Genomic DNA, 17,472 nt, shown 5'->3' with positions numbered 1-17,472 from the left:
GGGCGACTACAAAATTCAAAGGCGTTTTCGCGTATTGTAACGAATCTTGGAATTGGTCGATCGACTGTTCGAGATCGGGGTCCGAATTGATTAAAGATTCCACGATCGTAATAAATTGCCGTTGCGCGTCTAATCCGGTGCCGGTGGCCAAAACGCTGGTCTTGGTCTGCGCCTGCGCCCAGAGTAACGCGTAGACGTAAGCTCGAATTGATTCGTCTACCTTGGTGATTCCCACGCCTGTCAACCGAGACTTTTTAGGAACAAAATCCCACCAGGCCAAAGTAACCGCGTCCGACTGCGAAATCCAGGTTACCGTGTAGGTACTCGCGTGACCTGAGCCTTTAAGCGGTTTAGCCCAGCCGAATCCCATGTAAGTAGATCCCGCATATTTACCGTTGGTCACGTGTAAGTCGTGCGCGTCGTAGTTTTTACCCGGGACAGGTATATATCCATTGTCGTAATAATAAGCGGTGCCTAATCTGTTCGACAAAGTGTCTCTTGTTTGTTTGTACGATTTGTTCGGGTCTACTCCGTATAAAAGGCACGTGTCGGTAAACTTCCGATGGTCGTAATTATTGTGTAACGCGTCAAATACGTCGTCGCTCGGAATGGGCATCACACAGTCGTAAAATATTTTTCGTACGGTGTAATACACGTGAAAGTTAAATAAAGCCGAGACGTACGGTTGGCGTCAGACAGCAGATCAAAGCCCACACCGCAGGCCGTCGTCGCGCAATAGACCGCAAAATTCAATTGATTTTAGTAAACCGATATCGAGCTTCATCCGTGGTTACTTTCGGTTATTTATACGCGTGCGTTAAATTTGGAAACTCGGCTGTAAAGGAATTGTCTTTGTTGACTACAATGTTTAGACTACTAAAATTGCCTCCCATTTATTTTAAAAGACTTTTAAAAAGAGGGGCTGTTGGAAAGACCATGTTTTGATAAGCGGGTGGAAGTTCTGGTAATTTTGAGCACCTTAAAAATTCTGGTTTTTCTTCAAACTTCGCCGACTTTGTAAAACTTATTCGCCAGATTTTTCATAAGATCTTTTTTTAAAACCGCCGCCCGTTCGTTGGCTAGCGCTTCGGCTCTTTCGTTAACTTGACGTTTGAATTCTTCTTTAGATGTTTCCCTAGTTTCTTTCAATTTTGTAGAAGAATTTGATCTGATCTTTTCTTTTATCTCGTTAAACTTTTTCAGCTCGGATAAAATAGGGACAAATTCCTCCTGGGATATGTCACCGTCTTCAATCGCGTGAGATACGTATTCCTCAATGGTGTTTAATTTAGCGTCTGCCAACATTCTAATTTGGTCGTGTTTTTTAGGTTGTTGGGTGAGTCTACGAGAAGCGTACTTTAGAATCGCATAAGCGCCAAACGCACCGATAGCGATGCCTTCCACCACTAGTCCGATGGGCCCGGTAACGACTCCCAAAATGGCGGGAATGCTGACGCCTGCTGAGGTCGCGCCCAGGGCTTCCACGCCGTACTCCACGTATCCAATGCGGTTAAAAGTCGTTTGATCTTTTTGTAACTACTTTCCCTCGCGTCGCGTTCTCTTTGGATTTGAAATTTAATTTCTTCGATCTTTCTGAGTCTGTAAATTTTGGTTTCCGCTTGTTCAGCCGAGTTTAAAGTCAAATCCGGGTGTTTACTTAAATCTGGGTATATGTTAGTCGTCATTTTTTATTATAATATTACTTTTATAATTACGCGTTTTATATTATATTTAACTCGATAATTACTCCACTGTTTTCGTTTTGTACCAATTCCCCACTTTCCAATTTGATGTAAAAAGTTAACTCGTCTATATTTCTCCGTTGCAATTTCTTGGGCACATCAAAATCGCTACGAAAATATTGATATGTTGAAATAACTTGTAACAAATCAAACGATCGCCCGTTATAAAAAATAGTCAGCGTCCAATTGAGGACAATAAATAAACGCGAGTTGATTCGATTCCAACGTATAACCACTTTCAAATAAAATGTTTTTAACTAAGATTACCTTATCACCATTTAAATCATTGATGGTGTTTTTCAATTTAAACGTTTGAGGATTTTAGCATAAGTAAAACGTGTGATTCTCCATTTTATTATATACGTTTTGAAAATTTATCGAGGGCGTTTTCCCAGTGCTTATCCGAAACTTGAAATAGATCTTTCACTTTAGATTCGGTTTCCCCGGTTGTCTCTTGATAACACCCCGCGATCAAAGCCTTCAACGGTCTACCTCTAGAGATCTTACCGTTTAAAACTTGGTTTAACTTATATTCTACTTTGCCCGCCTCGCCGTTTTTAAAGCAAATGTTACACTTTTGCAACGTTTTTCTAGATTTTGGTGGTGGCGGTTTCCTCCAAACGTGATGCTTGTAATATCGATCTCCCATGTCGGCGGGGGTATAAGAAGAAACCCACCCAAAAATTAGACTGCAATGTTTACAAGCGTTTCTTTCATCTATTTCAACTATTTGGTGGTTACAAGCGGGTATCGGTTTACTTTGTTTTTGAGATCCTGCTATGTGTACTTCCTTTAGATTCAGCAAGTGACAAAGTACCGCATCGGTCATTTTATATAAGGGTTTATTTATTTAAGGTAAAAAAAAATAACCCCAGTTATTCCGAGGAATAACCGAGGTTAAATTGATTTTTCAAATTTAATCGACTTTTAATTCAAATCCGCTAAACGCTTGCAACACCGACTTACTCGAAATTAGACCGTCGTTTCTAATTTTCAACATTGCCGCTGTCACTCTATACCTAACGCTGGCTCCGCAAGACAGTGAACCGTGGGTACCGCAGTATACGTCTTTTGCACAAATAAATGATTGCGCGTTGCATCTTTTATTATATAAATATATGATATTTGACGAGTCGATGGATCTTTTTTGTGATCAAATAGCGAAGCATAGGGATCTATTTTAACGTATATTTGGTTTTTAGCCGTATAAGGCGGTTTAACTACATATTCGATCTTGTTCAATTCCTCGATATCGCAACTAGCTTTGTAGGCGTTTACGGTGTTAGACGGGAGATTAGACCCTTGAGACTCGATAAATTTATAAACGGCCAAATTTTGTGATCAAGTATGTCCGCGGTAGGTGATTGTATCTGGTAACAAATTTGACGGCCTTGAATGTTTTCAGGGGTTTTATCCCGAGTGCCGTATTTGTAAAGTGGGTTTATACCGTAACATGGTTCTATCGTCATAATCAACAGGCGTTTGTTTTGGCCGTTGTGATGGTAAAAAATGGGCGAAGTGTAGACCCCTTCTTTAACCACGGGTTTTAAAATAATTAATTTACTCGGGTCAAATAGACCATAGGTAACATTGGGATCGCAGTTGTCGGCATTGAGACGCTCGTAGTCGTCTGAAACGATAAATACTTGAGTTGACATTGTTCTGATTTTTCCCGCTTTTCCCAAAATTTTTTTTCATTTTTATTCTGGTGGGATTTCTACTTTAATGTTCGACGTCGGCGTCGTATTTAATAATTAATCCAATTTTGTATAAGTCCGCGTCGAGTTTAGTCGATGAATCGGGCAGTGGCTCGTTCTCTCGTGCGTGTCTAAGCTTTTTATGCTCGCCGTCTACAAGCACCACGTGATCCATTCCTTCCAACTCAACACAATTTACGCAGCAGGTGCAGTACGTACAACCAAAACATTCGATACAATGGGCGCAATCGTAACAGTCCTCGCAACTGTCTAAGGCATTTGAATTTCGGCAGTCGTATGAATTAAAACAAGCTACGCAATTTATACATCTACCGCAATCGTCGCTGGTGGAGCAGTCTTTACATCTGACACAATCGTTACATTGGTGGCAATTGTGGCATCCTTTACAATCGGTGCATTTGCGTAAACTTTTGGAATTTAAACAACGAAAGCAATCGTATGAATCTATCAAGTCGATCGAATTTCTCGTATCTTTGCAGAAATAACAATTCACGTTTGTAGTTTTATCTACCATTTATTTTTATGTATTTTTATTATTGTTTATTTTTTTTTTCGTTTTTTATAACGAGTCCAGGTCGACGGGAAGTCCCTTTTTTGTTTGTGAGTAATTGCTGGTGCAGGCCGGTGCTAGTCACGAGTTGTTTACAGGAAAAGTGCACCGGCGCAAGTGGTGGGTGAAAGGGGAGTTTTGTCTCAGAATGTATATACTCACCGGTACCTCAGAGCCAGATTTTTTGGGTCGATGACCTACCGGAGGAAATCTAGAACTCCAGATTTTAGGGGATTCCCCCGATTTTTTGAGTCGATGTACTACCCAGGAGTTTTTGCTGAAAACGGTGAAAAGGGTTGTGTGCTCCAGAACTCTCAGTTTCCTACTACTACTTATAAATCTAAAACCTAGATTTATATACATGACGAAGCGCTGACTCTACCGGTGGTGATATGGTGCAAATCAAGTTCGTCCTATATTTATTGGTTTGGGTTGTATGTTTATTTGTTTTGGTAACATATTTCCACAAGTTTGGTTCTATATTTTAAGATTCGTTCAATATAGTTTTATTTTCGTTCTATATTTACAGCTTTCGTCTTAAATTTGTTAGTTTTGGTTTTATTTTTATTTTTTTAGTCATATATTTCTACAAGTTTGGTTATATATTTTCATATCCTTTTTTGCAGTTTTATATTCGTTCTATATTTATAACTTTCGTGCCATATTCATAAAATTTGGTTTTATTTTAATCCATATTGATAATATCTTTAAACATGTTTGGTTCTATCATTTCTATGTTTTCAAATTCGTTCTACATTTATTTCTTTCGTCTTACGTATATCAGTTTCGTCCAATATATATTACTTTCGTTCGATTTATATCTATTTGCTGATAAAGTCCTAAAGGGCACCTCATACACACGGGCGACATCTGGAAATGTTTTGCAGCCTATGGAGAGCGTGGTAACATCGTCATTCCTCAGGGATTTTACGACGTTCACTGGTTTGAATTTGTTTAAATACAATTCCGCGCGTAAGTTTTGAAGTACAGCAAGACTCAAATTTAGTTACAATTATGATAACAGACAAAAATCTTAAATTGCATTTGGGTAAAGAAGTCTCAAAACTGTTAAACCTACCAAAAGGTACAGTAATTGTTACTTACAAAGGCAAAATAAACGTAAACCCTTTTAATGAGCTTTGGAGACACTGTTGCGAGTTGAACACGAGTTAAAACTGCTTTAACGGTCGACCTTCAGATGTGTTGTGCTCTATCACAGACCCAAGCATTACAGCAGAACCACTTAAAACCGGTAAAATAACAACTTTCCATTTTTCAGTGACGTGAGAAACGACAGGGGAAGTGATTAACAATAAAGGAGCTGGAATTTCGATCGAGTTAGTGGTGACTTGAGTTTTGCCACTCACAAAATGGTTTCAAGTGAATAATTAAAAAGAAACCACGAGTAATAATCCTCAAGAGTCAAGTCAGCCAGAGTTACCAAAAATCAGCGAGAGAAGCGTGCAAGATGACCAAACAAAACTCTACAGACTCAAAAAGATTGAAGACATAAAGAAAGAGATCGTTAAAGAGCGCAGCGCGAGAGAAACCACTCCCAAATTCGGAGGGTTGTAAAAAGATGGGGGGTCGTTTTACGTTTGAGGAGACTGAGTGGGTTTGTCGTCACTGTTATAAAAAAACAACCCAAGGGTTTTCCTCCAAAATACAGTGAGCAAGAAACTGAAATGAGCACTTCGGCACCACCAGCGAGTGAGTAAAAACCAAACTTGTCTCGTTTCAAATTGAAACGAGACAAATTAAAACTTGTTTTTCTTAAAATCCCCCTCGTCGCTACCCGTAGCAAAGCGAGAGCAGCGAGAGGAGCGCAGCGAGGCAGTGAGAAGAGCGCAGCGAGGTGAGCCGAGCCGCTACAACAGGAGCAAAGCGACTACAATTCTATTCCTTAGACCAAAACCAGGGGCACTGTTAATTTTATTTTTTATTATAAAACTTAGACAAATGGGGTATTTAGGCAGTTTACCCTGATTAGGTATCCAGGTATGACGTGACAGAGGGCGCTAGTCACTAGGTGCGGTGCAAAGTTACAGAAAGCGCTCTGCCCAGTAACAGAGGCAGATGTTGGGCACACATAGCTGTGTGTTAAGCAAGCGCGACGCATAGGCTCCGCCTTGTACGTTGTGCGATAGGGCAGCAGAAGTCACTGCTTGGTCACTGAGCGCGGGCGTGGTCACAGCAGCGCAAAAGCTATAAAGGGCGCGCGCAGGCTAGGTCTAGTCGTCTTGATCAATGGCTGATCCTGAGGTAAGGGTCGAGAATCCAGTGCAAGGGCTAAAGTCACCGTGCCTAGTACATAGTGTGACTGTGCCTAAGTCCCGAGTGGTGCGTGTGTCGTTGAGGGGCTCGGTAGGTTGAGGGGCTAATTGGTGGTGCGGTATAGTTCCTGATAGGAGTTTGCGGTCGATGCAAGGGCGGATTGCTATCTCGTGACGTGAGTTGCGTGTAGCGCAGCCCTGACAATAAGCCCCGTAGACTTGCTAAAGTCCCTGATTCGGCACTGGATGCCCACAATTAATTGTGGTGTTCGCTGCTCTGGGCGAAGTCCGGTCACGTATAATCACACAGTCTCCCCGTCAATAGCGCCCTCTACTGGTGTATTGCTTATATATATATATTGCTTATATAAGTCAGGTCTGTCTGGGTTACGTCATTAAGTTTCAACCAATCAGATTAGCCATTATCTCGACGAAGACCAATTTTCTTGGGGGACGGTATACTTCAGTCCCAACGGACTCGTCCCCAGCCCCACAGGGACTCTCCGGCGTGCCGTCCGACGAGCCGCACCTCGAGGAGGAGGGCGCCCTCACCTTCGTCGGAGGGGCGCGGCGTCACAAATTGGTGTCAGAAGTGGGATCATCCTCGAAGGTTTTGTTTACAGAGAGTTTTGAGTTCCAGTTTCCTGTGATTTGATTGGCAGATGCAGCAGCTACTGTGGGCGTCAACTGCGTTAGCTTTGGTTTGCATTGTGTTGGCTGTCATTTACTTTTGGTACGTTCGGCTTGTTCATCGAAGAGATAGGAGGTACTTCCGTTGGTTGAGGTCTGAAAGAGTTGATCCGCCGGCTTAGTACGAGGTTGAAACAGCAGTATGAATGGTAGCTCAAGTGAGGGGGACTTGCACAGGTCCCGGGTGGAGGTTCAGTTGTTGCAGTGGGAGAAGGCTCAGCAGTTGGACAGAATCATGAAGTCAGAAGCGGCATTGCGAGATGCTAAGGAAGCAGGATCGAGCCCGATTCGCAGACCTGGTCCAAGTGATGTGCAGAAGTCATTTGAGCACGTGATAATTGATTTGAATGTTGTATTCCGGCTCCCCGGCCAAGATTTGGCTGGAAACAGAGAGGAGACGTCAGGGTATCGGTCGTTCAGAGCACCAGCGCTGACTGAATTGATGACGCCAGAAGTCCATTGCAAGGAAGACGATGGTGGGCGCAGTTTAATTGATTGGACACCTCCAAGGTAAAAGGCGCCGTCCAGTCCGATAGTCTCTGCGGTACATGGAGGGGGTGTGAACAAGAGTCCATGTGTTCACGTGCCAACTGCACCTGATGCAGAGAAGAAGCTCCACAGCGAGCTGATGAGTTTTGCCACGCGTTCGCCAAGTATTAAGACTGACAACGCGCGGGCTGATGAGAAGGATGGGGCGGGGCCTTGTCCAGTAAAAAGGGAGGAGAAAGTTGTTGGAGAAGATGAGTTGCGGGGAAGGATTAGTCTGGTTCCCCGCCGACCAAGTATTTTTCCCGACCGCTACAGTGGCAAAGTGCCGTGGAATGAGTACTACGGGCACTTCGAGAGTTGTCGGTTGGTGAACCGATGGGACGATTTACAATTGGCCGAGTATTTGGCCGCGAGCCTCCAAGGAGATGCAATTCGCATTCTTGGAGAGGGCACCCTCCAGGGCCGGAAGTTGAAGTATGAAAGGTTAGTTAAGCTGTTGGCTAGGAGGTTTTGGCCTGGCCAGCAGGCTGAGAATTTTCTAGTCGAGTTACGTCATCGTCGGCAGAAGCCAAAGGAGTCTTTGCAAGAGTTGTGTCGGGCAGTACATGAGTTAGCAGTTAAGGCGTATCCGGAAATTCACGAAGAGGCGAGAGAGCGATTGGAGAAAAATCATTTTATGGACGCTGTAGCTGATCAGTACGTCCGAGAGGGAATCTTCCGAGCAAGGCCGAAGAATTTGTCTGAGGCATTGCAGGCGGCGCTTGAGACTGAGAACTTCCATAAGGTAGAGGCGCAAAGAAAAGTCGACGAGAGACCAGTCAAGTTTGTCAGAGGTGTAGATAGGGACATTGAAGAAAGGATGCAGTCTGTCGAACGAGCCATAAATTTTTTGTGTAGCCGACATTTTGGAGAAATTGCTGGGGGCCATGTTGTCACGACCAGTGGCGTCACCGGCTACGTTAGACCAATAGGTGTCAGGTACCCCGCCTCCTCTGCGGAGGCCGAAGGCTGAATTAAATTGTCATATTTGTGGTGCAACGGGAAACTTTGCTAGACAATGTACACAGCCGAAACAAAAGCGTCCCCGTAACCAGGGAAACGAGAACCAGCCGACGGAGGGTCCGCGGAAAGGCTGAGGAATGCAGAGGGTCCACAGGTGAAGGGCGACAGAGTTTGAAGAGGAAGAATGAGAGCGAGGTTGGAGTCGGTACGGTAATGACTCCAGCAATGGGGCCACACCATGGTTTATTTGTTAAGGGGTCGATTAGATCAACCGAGTTTCGAATATTAATCGATACTGGCGCTACCGACACGTTGATTAACATGACAGTATGTCACCAACTACCGAAGAAACAGAGGCCGACTGTGCAAGAGTGTGATACCATGGTCCGGCATGTGGATGGAAGCCCGTTGAAAGTATACGGGACTGCATGGTTAGATTTACGAATCAGGAAGACTGTGCACCCGATTAAAGCCACCTTTGCAGATATTGGAACACCAGCTATGTTGGGAATGGACTGGTTGTTGTCTACAGGGGGTAGTCTTGATTTCAGTAGACTTGAGTTATGTGTCAATGGCGAACGAATTAAGTGTACGACTGCTGCCGGTGCGCCAGTTGTCGGCAATTGCTGATAGCTGTCTAGACGACCTTGAAAACAATGCGACTATTGTGATGCACAAGATGATTCTGATGGTGGCAATGCCGATATTGATGCGACTGTTACTGTGGAAGAAGATAAACAAAAGTCAACCTCGAGCCCAGGAGATGAGAAAGGGGCCCGAGTTGCTGTAGTGGAGCCTGCTGTAAGCAGCAAAGGACTTAGAAACGCCCAAATGGCGGATGAGTCGACAAAGTGGCTGTTAATTGCCAAGGGTGAGGGGAAGGAGCCCCTCGTAGCTCACAGGTCTCCGGCAAGTGAGAGGTATTGGTCATACCGGGATCAGTTGGTGGTGAGAGACGGTGTACTATACCAGCAATGGGAGTCGAATGATGGTTGTTCGGTTCAATTATAGAAAAGAATTCAGCACATCTAAACCTTAACTCTCGAACGACGTACGTGGACGCTGCCATATTGCATGTTGCTTGTGATAACCGGTTATTTGTTCCCAGCGTTCGAGCGGCCGACCCACGAACGACAAATCGAGCTGTTCGTGAACATACGGGAACAAGCCATCCGAACTCAGCCCGGCGTTCGTCCTGGTTCCGCTGATTTGCATATTTTCCAGGCCGCGTGAGGTCGCTCTTCGCCGTGCTCTTCAGGGTGCTGAAAGAATCGCCTTGACTAAGCTATGCAAGATCGTACACAATGAGAGCGAGGTTGTTCGTATAACGCTTGGCTTACACGTACAGGAAGTGATAACCTTGTCTCACAGGTCGTAGCCACAGTGTAAAGTCAATCAGCCCTTCCTTCCCGGGCGCTGGTTGACGGGCAAACTTGCAAATCCGCTGCCTGGCGGTTACGGCTTACAACTGTAACACGTTCACGCGGTACTAGTTGTACTGAACGTCTGTCTAAGCTTCATAAATACTGGGAGGAATCGGCCATGATGGTAGGTGTTGCCGGTTAGGTCTACATTCTACTTAGTTGACTGGGAGTGATCTGTGTACTAGTTTGATATATTGAACACATTGACTGGTTGAGGTTGTTTTTTTGCGGAGCAGTGGACAGTGAACATGGTGAGGCAGCAAAATAGCATATTGACATGATTGAGCGTGTACATTTTTAACATTCTCACGGTCACGTCTGCGGTTAGCCCCACTACTGTGTGGCACGGACTCTCACTCCCGATCCATCCTTAGCCACACATCCGTATGCGCAATTTCGTGTCGGCGTACTGAACATTTTTGGCGCACCCACTTATAATCGTGGGCGCAATTTCTTTTGCACACGAACATGATTCTTGACCTTTCCGTTTTCTAAATACCATTTATTGAATGATTTCACTCACGTTATTCAGGTATTTCCAGTCTTTTTTCCTTTATCCGTTCAATCTAACGGGCTCGCTCTCACAGTCGCCATCTTTAAAATAAGGTTGTTGAGCATTACGTCACTTGACCCCTCATCGTCTCAACGGCTGTTCCATGTCAAGACATGTAATAAACGGACTGAGCGATGTACCAATGGACTCTTCCAAAACTTTGGCAGCAGTTTAGATGTCTTGACATGGAACAGCCGTTGAGACGATGAGGGGTCAAGTGACGTAATGCTCAACGACCTTATTTTAAAGATGGCGACTGTGAGAGTGAGCCTGTTAGATTGAATGGATTTATAAAGGAAAAAAGACTGGAAAATACCTGAATAACGTGAGTGAAATCATTCAATAAATGGTATTTAGAAAACGGAAAGGTCAAGAATCATGTTCGTGTGCAAAAGAAATTGCACCCACGATTATAAGTGGGTGCGCCAAAAATGTTCAGTACGCCGACACGAAATTGTGCATACGGATGTGTGGCTAAGGATGGATCGGGAGTGAGAGTCCGTGCCACACTAGTGGGGCTAGTCTGCGGTCTGGGCTAAGGGGGAGTCTCCATTCACTTTTCCTCCTTTTTTGCTGCGACATGATAAATATAAATTATAACTGAAACCTTTCCGGTACAGAGTTGGAGATAATCTTAGCGCATAAATAGTTAAATTTCAGGCACATTTGATCAAATTGATGTAAATGTCAAGAGTTTGAGTCAATAACTCAGATTTTTCTCATCATAGACATAAGGCGACAACACTCTTTTTGCCCCAATGAGCTTCGAGTGTGCACGTATGTTCGGTCCCCATAGACAGTGCATGCATTTAGTTTGTGAATTCACGCATGCTCAACAGTAACATATGGTCGTCGGCCTGAAAACTGATATTCTAGTAGACAACGCATATCGGTGAGGAATTTATCCTGCCATTTCCCTTGGAGACCTCGCGTGTGAATAAATAAACCTTTTCGACGTTCACGATGCATTATGGGTGTGGATGACAAACAAGCAATACATTTTATGCACAACCCTATGGGGGAAGTGAACCCCAAGTCAAAAATCAAGTTACAGTTTTCTACTAAATAATTTTTAACTCACACTGCGTATTATCAAATTATTCAAGAAACATTTTCAAATATGTTTTTAAATATTTGTAAGAACAAATCATCCTTAATTGCCTTTTTTTTAAGGGCACCAGTCACTCTACAGGCTGAAAATGAACGTGACTGGTCAAAGCGGGACGAATGAGCTGCAAGTTGTAATTTTGACTGGAAAATGCTAGAACATTAACATTCACGAATTAGTCAAAGCACGATCCGTGACAAAAAGGAGTGTTGTTGGAAGGATTTCTCTGAATTTTTCTTCTCTGCCAAGCTTTAAACTTCGAATTTTGTGAATATCTTCGTCCCAAATCAATAATCCAAACTTTGTCAGAAGGGGGTGGCTTGAATTGGAGTTTGAAATAAAATGGAAATAGATTAACGTTTGGCAGGTACACTTCTCCCATAGGCCTGTGTATAAAATGCATTTCATGTACATGTATGTCATCCAAACCCAATGCATTGTGAACATTGAAAACGTTTATTGCCAAGAATCTTTCAAATGGTGATATATAGGCCTAATGGCTTTTGATAAGAAAGATCTCCGGTCTACTAATCAAAGAAGTGGAAAACATCAATTTATGTTTTTGGATAATTATCAAAAATTACCTTTTTTAGAGCTAAATTTGAGTCTAATTTTCACAATTTTGCCGGGTTTACCTTCAAATAACTTTGATGCCACATGAAAGACTAGTAACTCTTACGATCAAAAAAGTTTATTTCTTCTCGGCAGAAAACCTTGTTTTGAACTTGACTTCGTTTTTTATTTGGACCCATTTTCGTCGTTTTCCATGTTTTTCACCTTACTAAAGTGCCCAATTTTCAAACTTTTGTCGAATTTCCCTCAGGTCTTCGGTGATACTGTCTGGAAGACTGGTTAATCATTTGTATCCATCAGTTAATTTCTTCCAGACTGAGAGCCATTCGTCTGAAAGGCGGTTTGTTTTTCATGCGGATTCTAATATCCGCACTGAGTCCGACATGCTGGACAGCGGTCAAAAATGAGATGTCCGGATTTTGGGCTTGGTGCACACGCACACATCCATACACCTGGATACGAGTGCGTTTGGCTAGTTGACTTTTACTGCACTGCACTAATACATACAACGACGTCAAATTGCCCGACTAAAAGGTCCAAACAAAAACTTTGAGTTCTCATCCATACGGTTTTCTTCTTGCATGATACTATTCATTAGAGCATTCATGGTATTCCTCACCATTCACAAGTTGAGAAATGTCGGGGAAAACTCGACAAAACTGAAAAATTCCCTCTACAATGTTGGCTTCACATCCAACTTCTGACTCTGTTACTTTAGAGGTACGTAAGACTAAGAAAGACGAGCAAAAATTTGGCAGAAAATGGATTTTTATCATGTGCAAGTTAGCAAAAGAGATTTTGAGTGTTTAAATACTAATTGGTATGAAAATGAGGGGCAAACAACTTTTCCTGAGCTTGATGTTGATCGATTACTTTTGGGGTCAACCTGTCCGAGTCAAGAGCCATTTTACTGGCTTCTGGCTGTAGTGGGATGTAGTACGCATGCGCATAAACAAAGTGAGGGGCATGAACATACGTGTGTGAAATGTGGAATAGTCACCAATCGACCAATCAGAGAGAAGAATAAAGAATCAGTGACATCATCCCGATTGCGAGAATAGGGCCTAACTTTTACCAAATTCCAGGGCAGCGTGAGTGTAGTGTGAGGCCTACGCACTATTTACCATGTTTATTTTGCTAGTCATGCACATCAGCCTAGAACAGACCAGTTGCCGCATTTTTATTTGGCAGGTTTAGTGCTTAGTGTAGCGGCATTGCAACATTGCATTGAGCTATCGAGCATTATCATGTACTTGTTGCCTTCAGCACAATAGCATACCACAAATATAACAAAGGGAATCTGTGAAAATAATGCAATGGAAGTGCCTTCTCAGAAATTTAGAATGGAAGGAGCCGAATAAATCATTGAGATGGGCTACCTCACATGTGAATAGGCAGGGGAAACCCTGGTTGGAGACACATGTATGCCTCATTTTTTCCGTAAATTGTTAACATGCTGCCAGACATGATACAGAAGTATTAACCCAGTATACTAATGGGGCAAGGGAGTATATTCCCGACCAACCTTGTTTGAATGGGTACAATCTTACCGCACCATGCTTATTTCCACCATACATTGTGTGATCTTAATCTAGGTATTTTTGAGCTTGAAATATCCCATGTACATGGCGTGCGGGAGAATACGTGGGTGCAAGTATGTAGCTTTTGAAATACGAGTGCGATTCACTTCACTTATCCTGAATAGCCACTTAAGTGTCATTTTCGTATTCTACAGGCCCAGGGGTTAGTGAAGGAAGGTGCATGTACATGAAGCCTATGGAGGCCAAGTTAATAACTGGGGTGCACACCTCCCAGTGCTGCCATTGTAGACTCTAAAAGGGTATATTTAAGCCTTTGGCTTGTGGCATCAGTGTCATCAACTTGTATTTTCAAAGCATTCTCATAGAACCATCTTTAATAATAATAAGTTAGTATTTATAAAGCGCCCGTCCATGATAAAATCGTGCTCCAGGGCACTTTCCAAAAAGTTAAGACACTGGTTAAAACTACAATACAATTACACTAAAAACAATAAAAAATAGTAAAACAAATTATTGTAAACAATAAAAACTAGCAATTAAAAAGTTTTAAAATGATCCAAAAATCTGTAAAATATACCTACCTCAAAAATGGAATTGGGACAATTAGATTAAAAAAACGCTTGCTTAAAAAGATGAGTCTTTAATCCGGATTTAAATTCACTGACAGACTCAGCTTCCCTAAGGGTTCTATTCAGCTTGTTCCACTCTTGTGGGGCAACAACTGAGAACGCTCTGTCACCATACAAAGACAACTTAGTTTTTGGACAGTATAACCTCGTTGCATCTTGGGACTGGCGAGTGGATTTGTGGGAAACAGATCTAGTACTAACAATTAATTCATTTAAGTAGTTTGGACACTTTAAATTGAGAATACAAGTTCAGGTTTTCCTTTCAAAATGCAGGATGGGGTGGAAGACAGCTCTGACCTCCTTTCAGAGGATCAAAGCAAGGTAAGAAAAAAGCTTAATATCAGTATCTGATTCCCTCATGTTGTATGGTGATATTTCATCAAATGTACATGTAAAGAGCAGGAACTTTGTTCCTGAAGGAGCAAGGCAATGTTTCATTTGCGAAGGGCACTTGTATTTGAAAATCAACTTGCCTGTAGGGACATTTCAGTTGGCATCAGGGCAAAGACCAGAGGCATCAAGGCAATTGCTTCCAATGCCTCTGTGAAGTTCCTGCCCTGTATGTACACTGTACATGTGTTGCATCATAACATGTGAAACAAATTTTTGTGAAAACTACAGTAAGTTACAGGTGCTACTGTTATTTTATAAAAAAAAGATATATGTAATACAAATGAAATGCAAACACCAAGACCGGTCTATTGTAATTTATGGCCGGGGACAAAGTCAACATAGCAACAGCTAGAATGCCAAGACTGATGATCAACTGGTAAGTAATCTTTTTTTGTTTGTTTTGTGATGATCTGCTCAGGTGAATGGGGCAGGAGATATGGGGGGGGGTTGGGCATTCATGGCTTCATTTCTTGAGAAGTTGAATGTGATAAAAGTCCTTTTAAAATCGATAACTGATATTGGTCACCGAGGCGGTGCATTTGATGACTGGCTGTAGTTGGTAACCGAAACGGACGATTAGTGATTGTGCACAGTCCAACATTCTACATCGGGCCAAAAGTAAACAGCTAACACAAGAGATCTTATTCCTCCATGTGATGAATAACTCTGCTTTCAAGTGTGATCCAGGATTTATAAACATTCCTTATAAGTGGGTTGCCAAAATGCTTTTCATGCAACATACATGTAGTCACAAAAACCTTTCATGTCAAGGAATTTCGCACTGTAGGATTTCGCTACAACAGATGTTCTCGCCGGGACTGATTTGTGTTGTAACAGGAATTTTGTTATTGTCAATCGTTATTGTCTCAAGACAAGTATTCACAGTGCTCTAGAACCTATGTCAAGAAGAGTCCATCCACATCCTGCCAACAGACAAAGGTAATGCAACAGTACTTATGATTAAGTCCGACTATGTCAATAAAGTCACTGACATCCTCTCCACGCCTACTTACCACCCCCTGCAGAAAGACCCCACTCCATCTGTTGAACGGAAGATCGCCAGCAAGTTGTTGGCACTCCACTGCTCTGATGCCATCCCCTACCAGCTGTACAGACAGCTCAGACCGACCAGCTCCACCTGCCCCAGGTTCTTTGGTCAGGTGAAGATACACAAACCTGGCACCCCACTCCGTCCCATTGTCGCTTCAAGAGGAGGCCCCACCTACACCACTGCCAAGCACCTTACCACAATGCTCCAACCCTTGGTGGGTAAATCCCTGCATCGTGTGCCCAACTCTGATCAGTTTTTTAAATGATCAAGCAACTTCAACTCAGCCTTGACGACATCATGGTTAGCTTTGATTTCATTTCCCTCTTCACAAACTTCCCACAGACGGTGCCTGCCTCATTGCTAAAGAACGCCTAGAGCAAGCCCCCTCTCTCTGTGAGCACACAGCCCTATCCCTTGACCAAATCCATGACCTGTTGCCAACCTGCGTCTCGTCATCTAGCTTCAAATGGAGGGACAAGTTCTTTCAACAGTCACCTGGGACCTCCGTTGGATCTCCTCCATCCCCAGTCCTGGATGACATGTTCATGGAAGTTTTCGAAAATACAGCACTTTGACACATCCCAAGCACCTGGCTATCCTATGTGGACGACACCTTCATCGTTTGGCCACATGGCCCCCAACACCTGCAAGCGTTTCTGGATCACCTCAACGACCTGCATCCCAATATAAAGTTCACCATGGAACAGGAGTAGAAGAATTCCATGCCTTTCCTGGATGTCAAGGTCTCCCGCCACCCAGGTTGATCCCAGTGGCATGCCGTCTACTGTAAGCTGACCCACACAGACGGATATCTGCACAGCTCGTCATTCCATCATCCCAGCATCAAGTCATCAGTTAACTGTCAACTGTCCCCTGGTGCAATGAGCCTACAAGATCTGTGACCAAGAACACATCCAAGAAGAACTCAAGTACATCTCAAGAGCCCTTCAAGTGCAACGGTTACTGCCAACATCAAGAACCGAAGTCTACTGACGGTTTGGTCTCCTATACCCAAAGTCAACCAACCTCGTACAAGGCAACAGTGACCCTACCATCCTCACATGTAGGAAACGCATCCCACAAGATCCAACGCATCCTTCACCAAGCCAACATCCGAGTATTCCATGCTGCAGCCAAGAAACTTCAAACTACCCTGCAGACCCACAAGGACAAGCAAACCATCAGACGAAAGCTGGTGTCTACAGGATCCCCTGCAAATGTGTATATCGGTGAGACTGGTCAGGACTTGCCCAGCAGACTCAAAGAACTCATCACCCATGGACGCAGAGGTGACTGTGATAATCAGTGATTGTCAAGCACTCACACATCAAGGATCACGTCCTCAACTGGTAAGCAGCTCAACTCATCGCTCCAGTCAACAGATGGTACCTAAGACGCGTCAGGGAAGCAATCCAGATCTACAAGCATGACACAGTACCCTAAGACGTTGGGTTCTACATCAGCAGTATCTGGCACTCCATATTACCTCCCAGACCAATGGGTTGTCTATACCCATGGTCACTAGTTCCTCCTCTCACTACACCCAATATCCCACTGCCACACATCAGTGAGCACACTCAGTAGCCTTTCAGTCCAGCGGATCAGCCATCAAGCAAGCCGTTCTGCTCCAGTGCACCCTCAGCATCCTCTCCAGCACTTGAACCAGCATCCTCAGAGCAAGGCAACCAGTCACCCTCCTGAAGACGAACAGAGCATGCTGTTCAGAACGTTGAGAG

At 43.5% G+C, this 17,472-nt stretch overlaps 1 protein-coding gene across 2 annotated transcripts in view; it reads left to right on the top strand.

Moving 5' to 3' along the window:
* Positions 1-9,873: 9,873 nt before the first annotated feature.
* Positions 9,874-17,472, top strand: part of snx6 (sorting nexin 6) — a 62,219-nt gene continuing 54,620 nt past the window's right edge. The window contains exons 1-2 of one of the 2 annotated variants that reach the window (XM_022255278.2): positions 9,874-10,012; positions 14,566-14,613. In XM_022255278.2, the coding sequence (XP_022110970.1) occupies positions 10,007-10,012; positions 14,566-14,613 (54 nt within the window). In that variant the 5' untranslated portion in view covers positions 9,874-10,006. Of the gene's footprint in view, positions 10,140-14,565; positions 14,614-17,472 lie in introns of both variants that reach the window. The other variant, XM_022255279.2, reaches the window with a different exon arrangement.

The sequence above is a fragment of the Acanthaster planci genome, linkage group LG01 (assembly GCF_054643075.1).
Source record: "Acanthaster planci isolate LZ-2023a linkage group LG01, COTS_SCS, whole genome shotgun sequence".
Classification (NCBI taxonomy): domain Eukaryota; kingdom Metazoa; phylum Echinodermata; class Asteroidea; order Valvatida; family Acanthasteridae; genus Acanthaster; species Acanthaster planci.
This window is presented reverse-complemented; position numbering and strand designations above follow the sequence as displayed.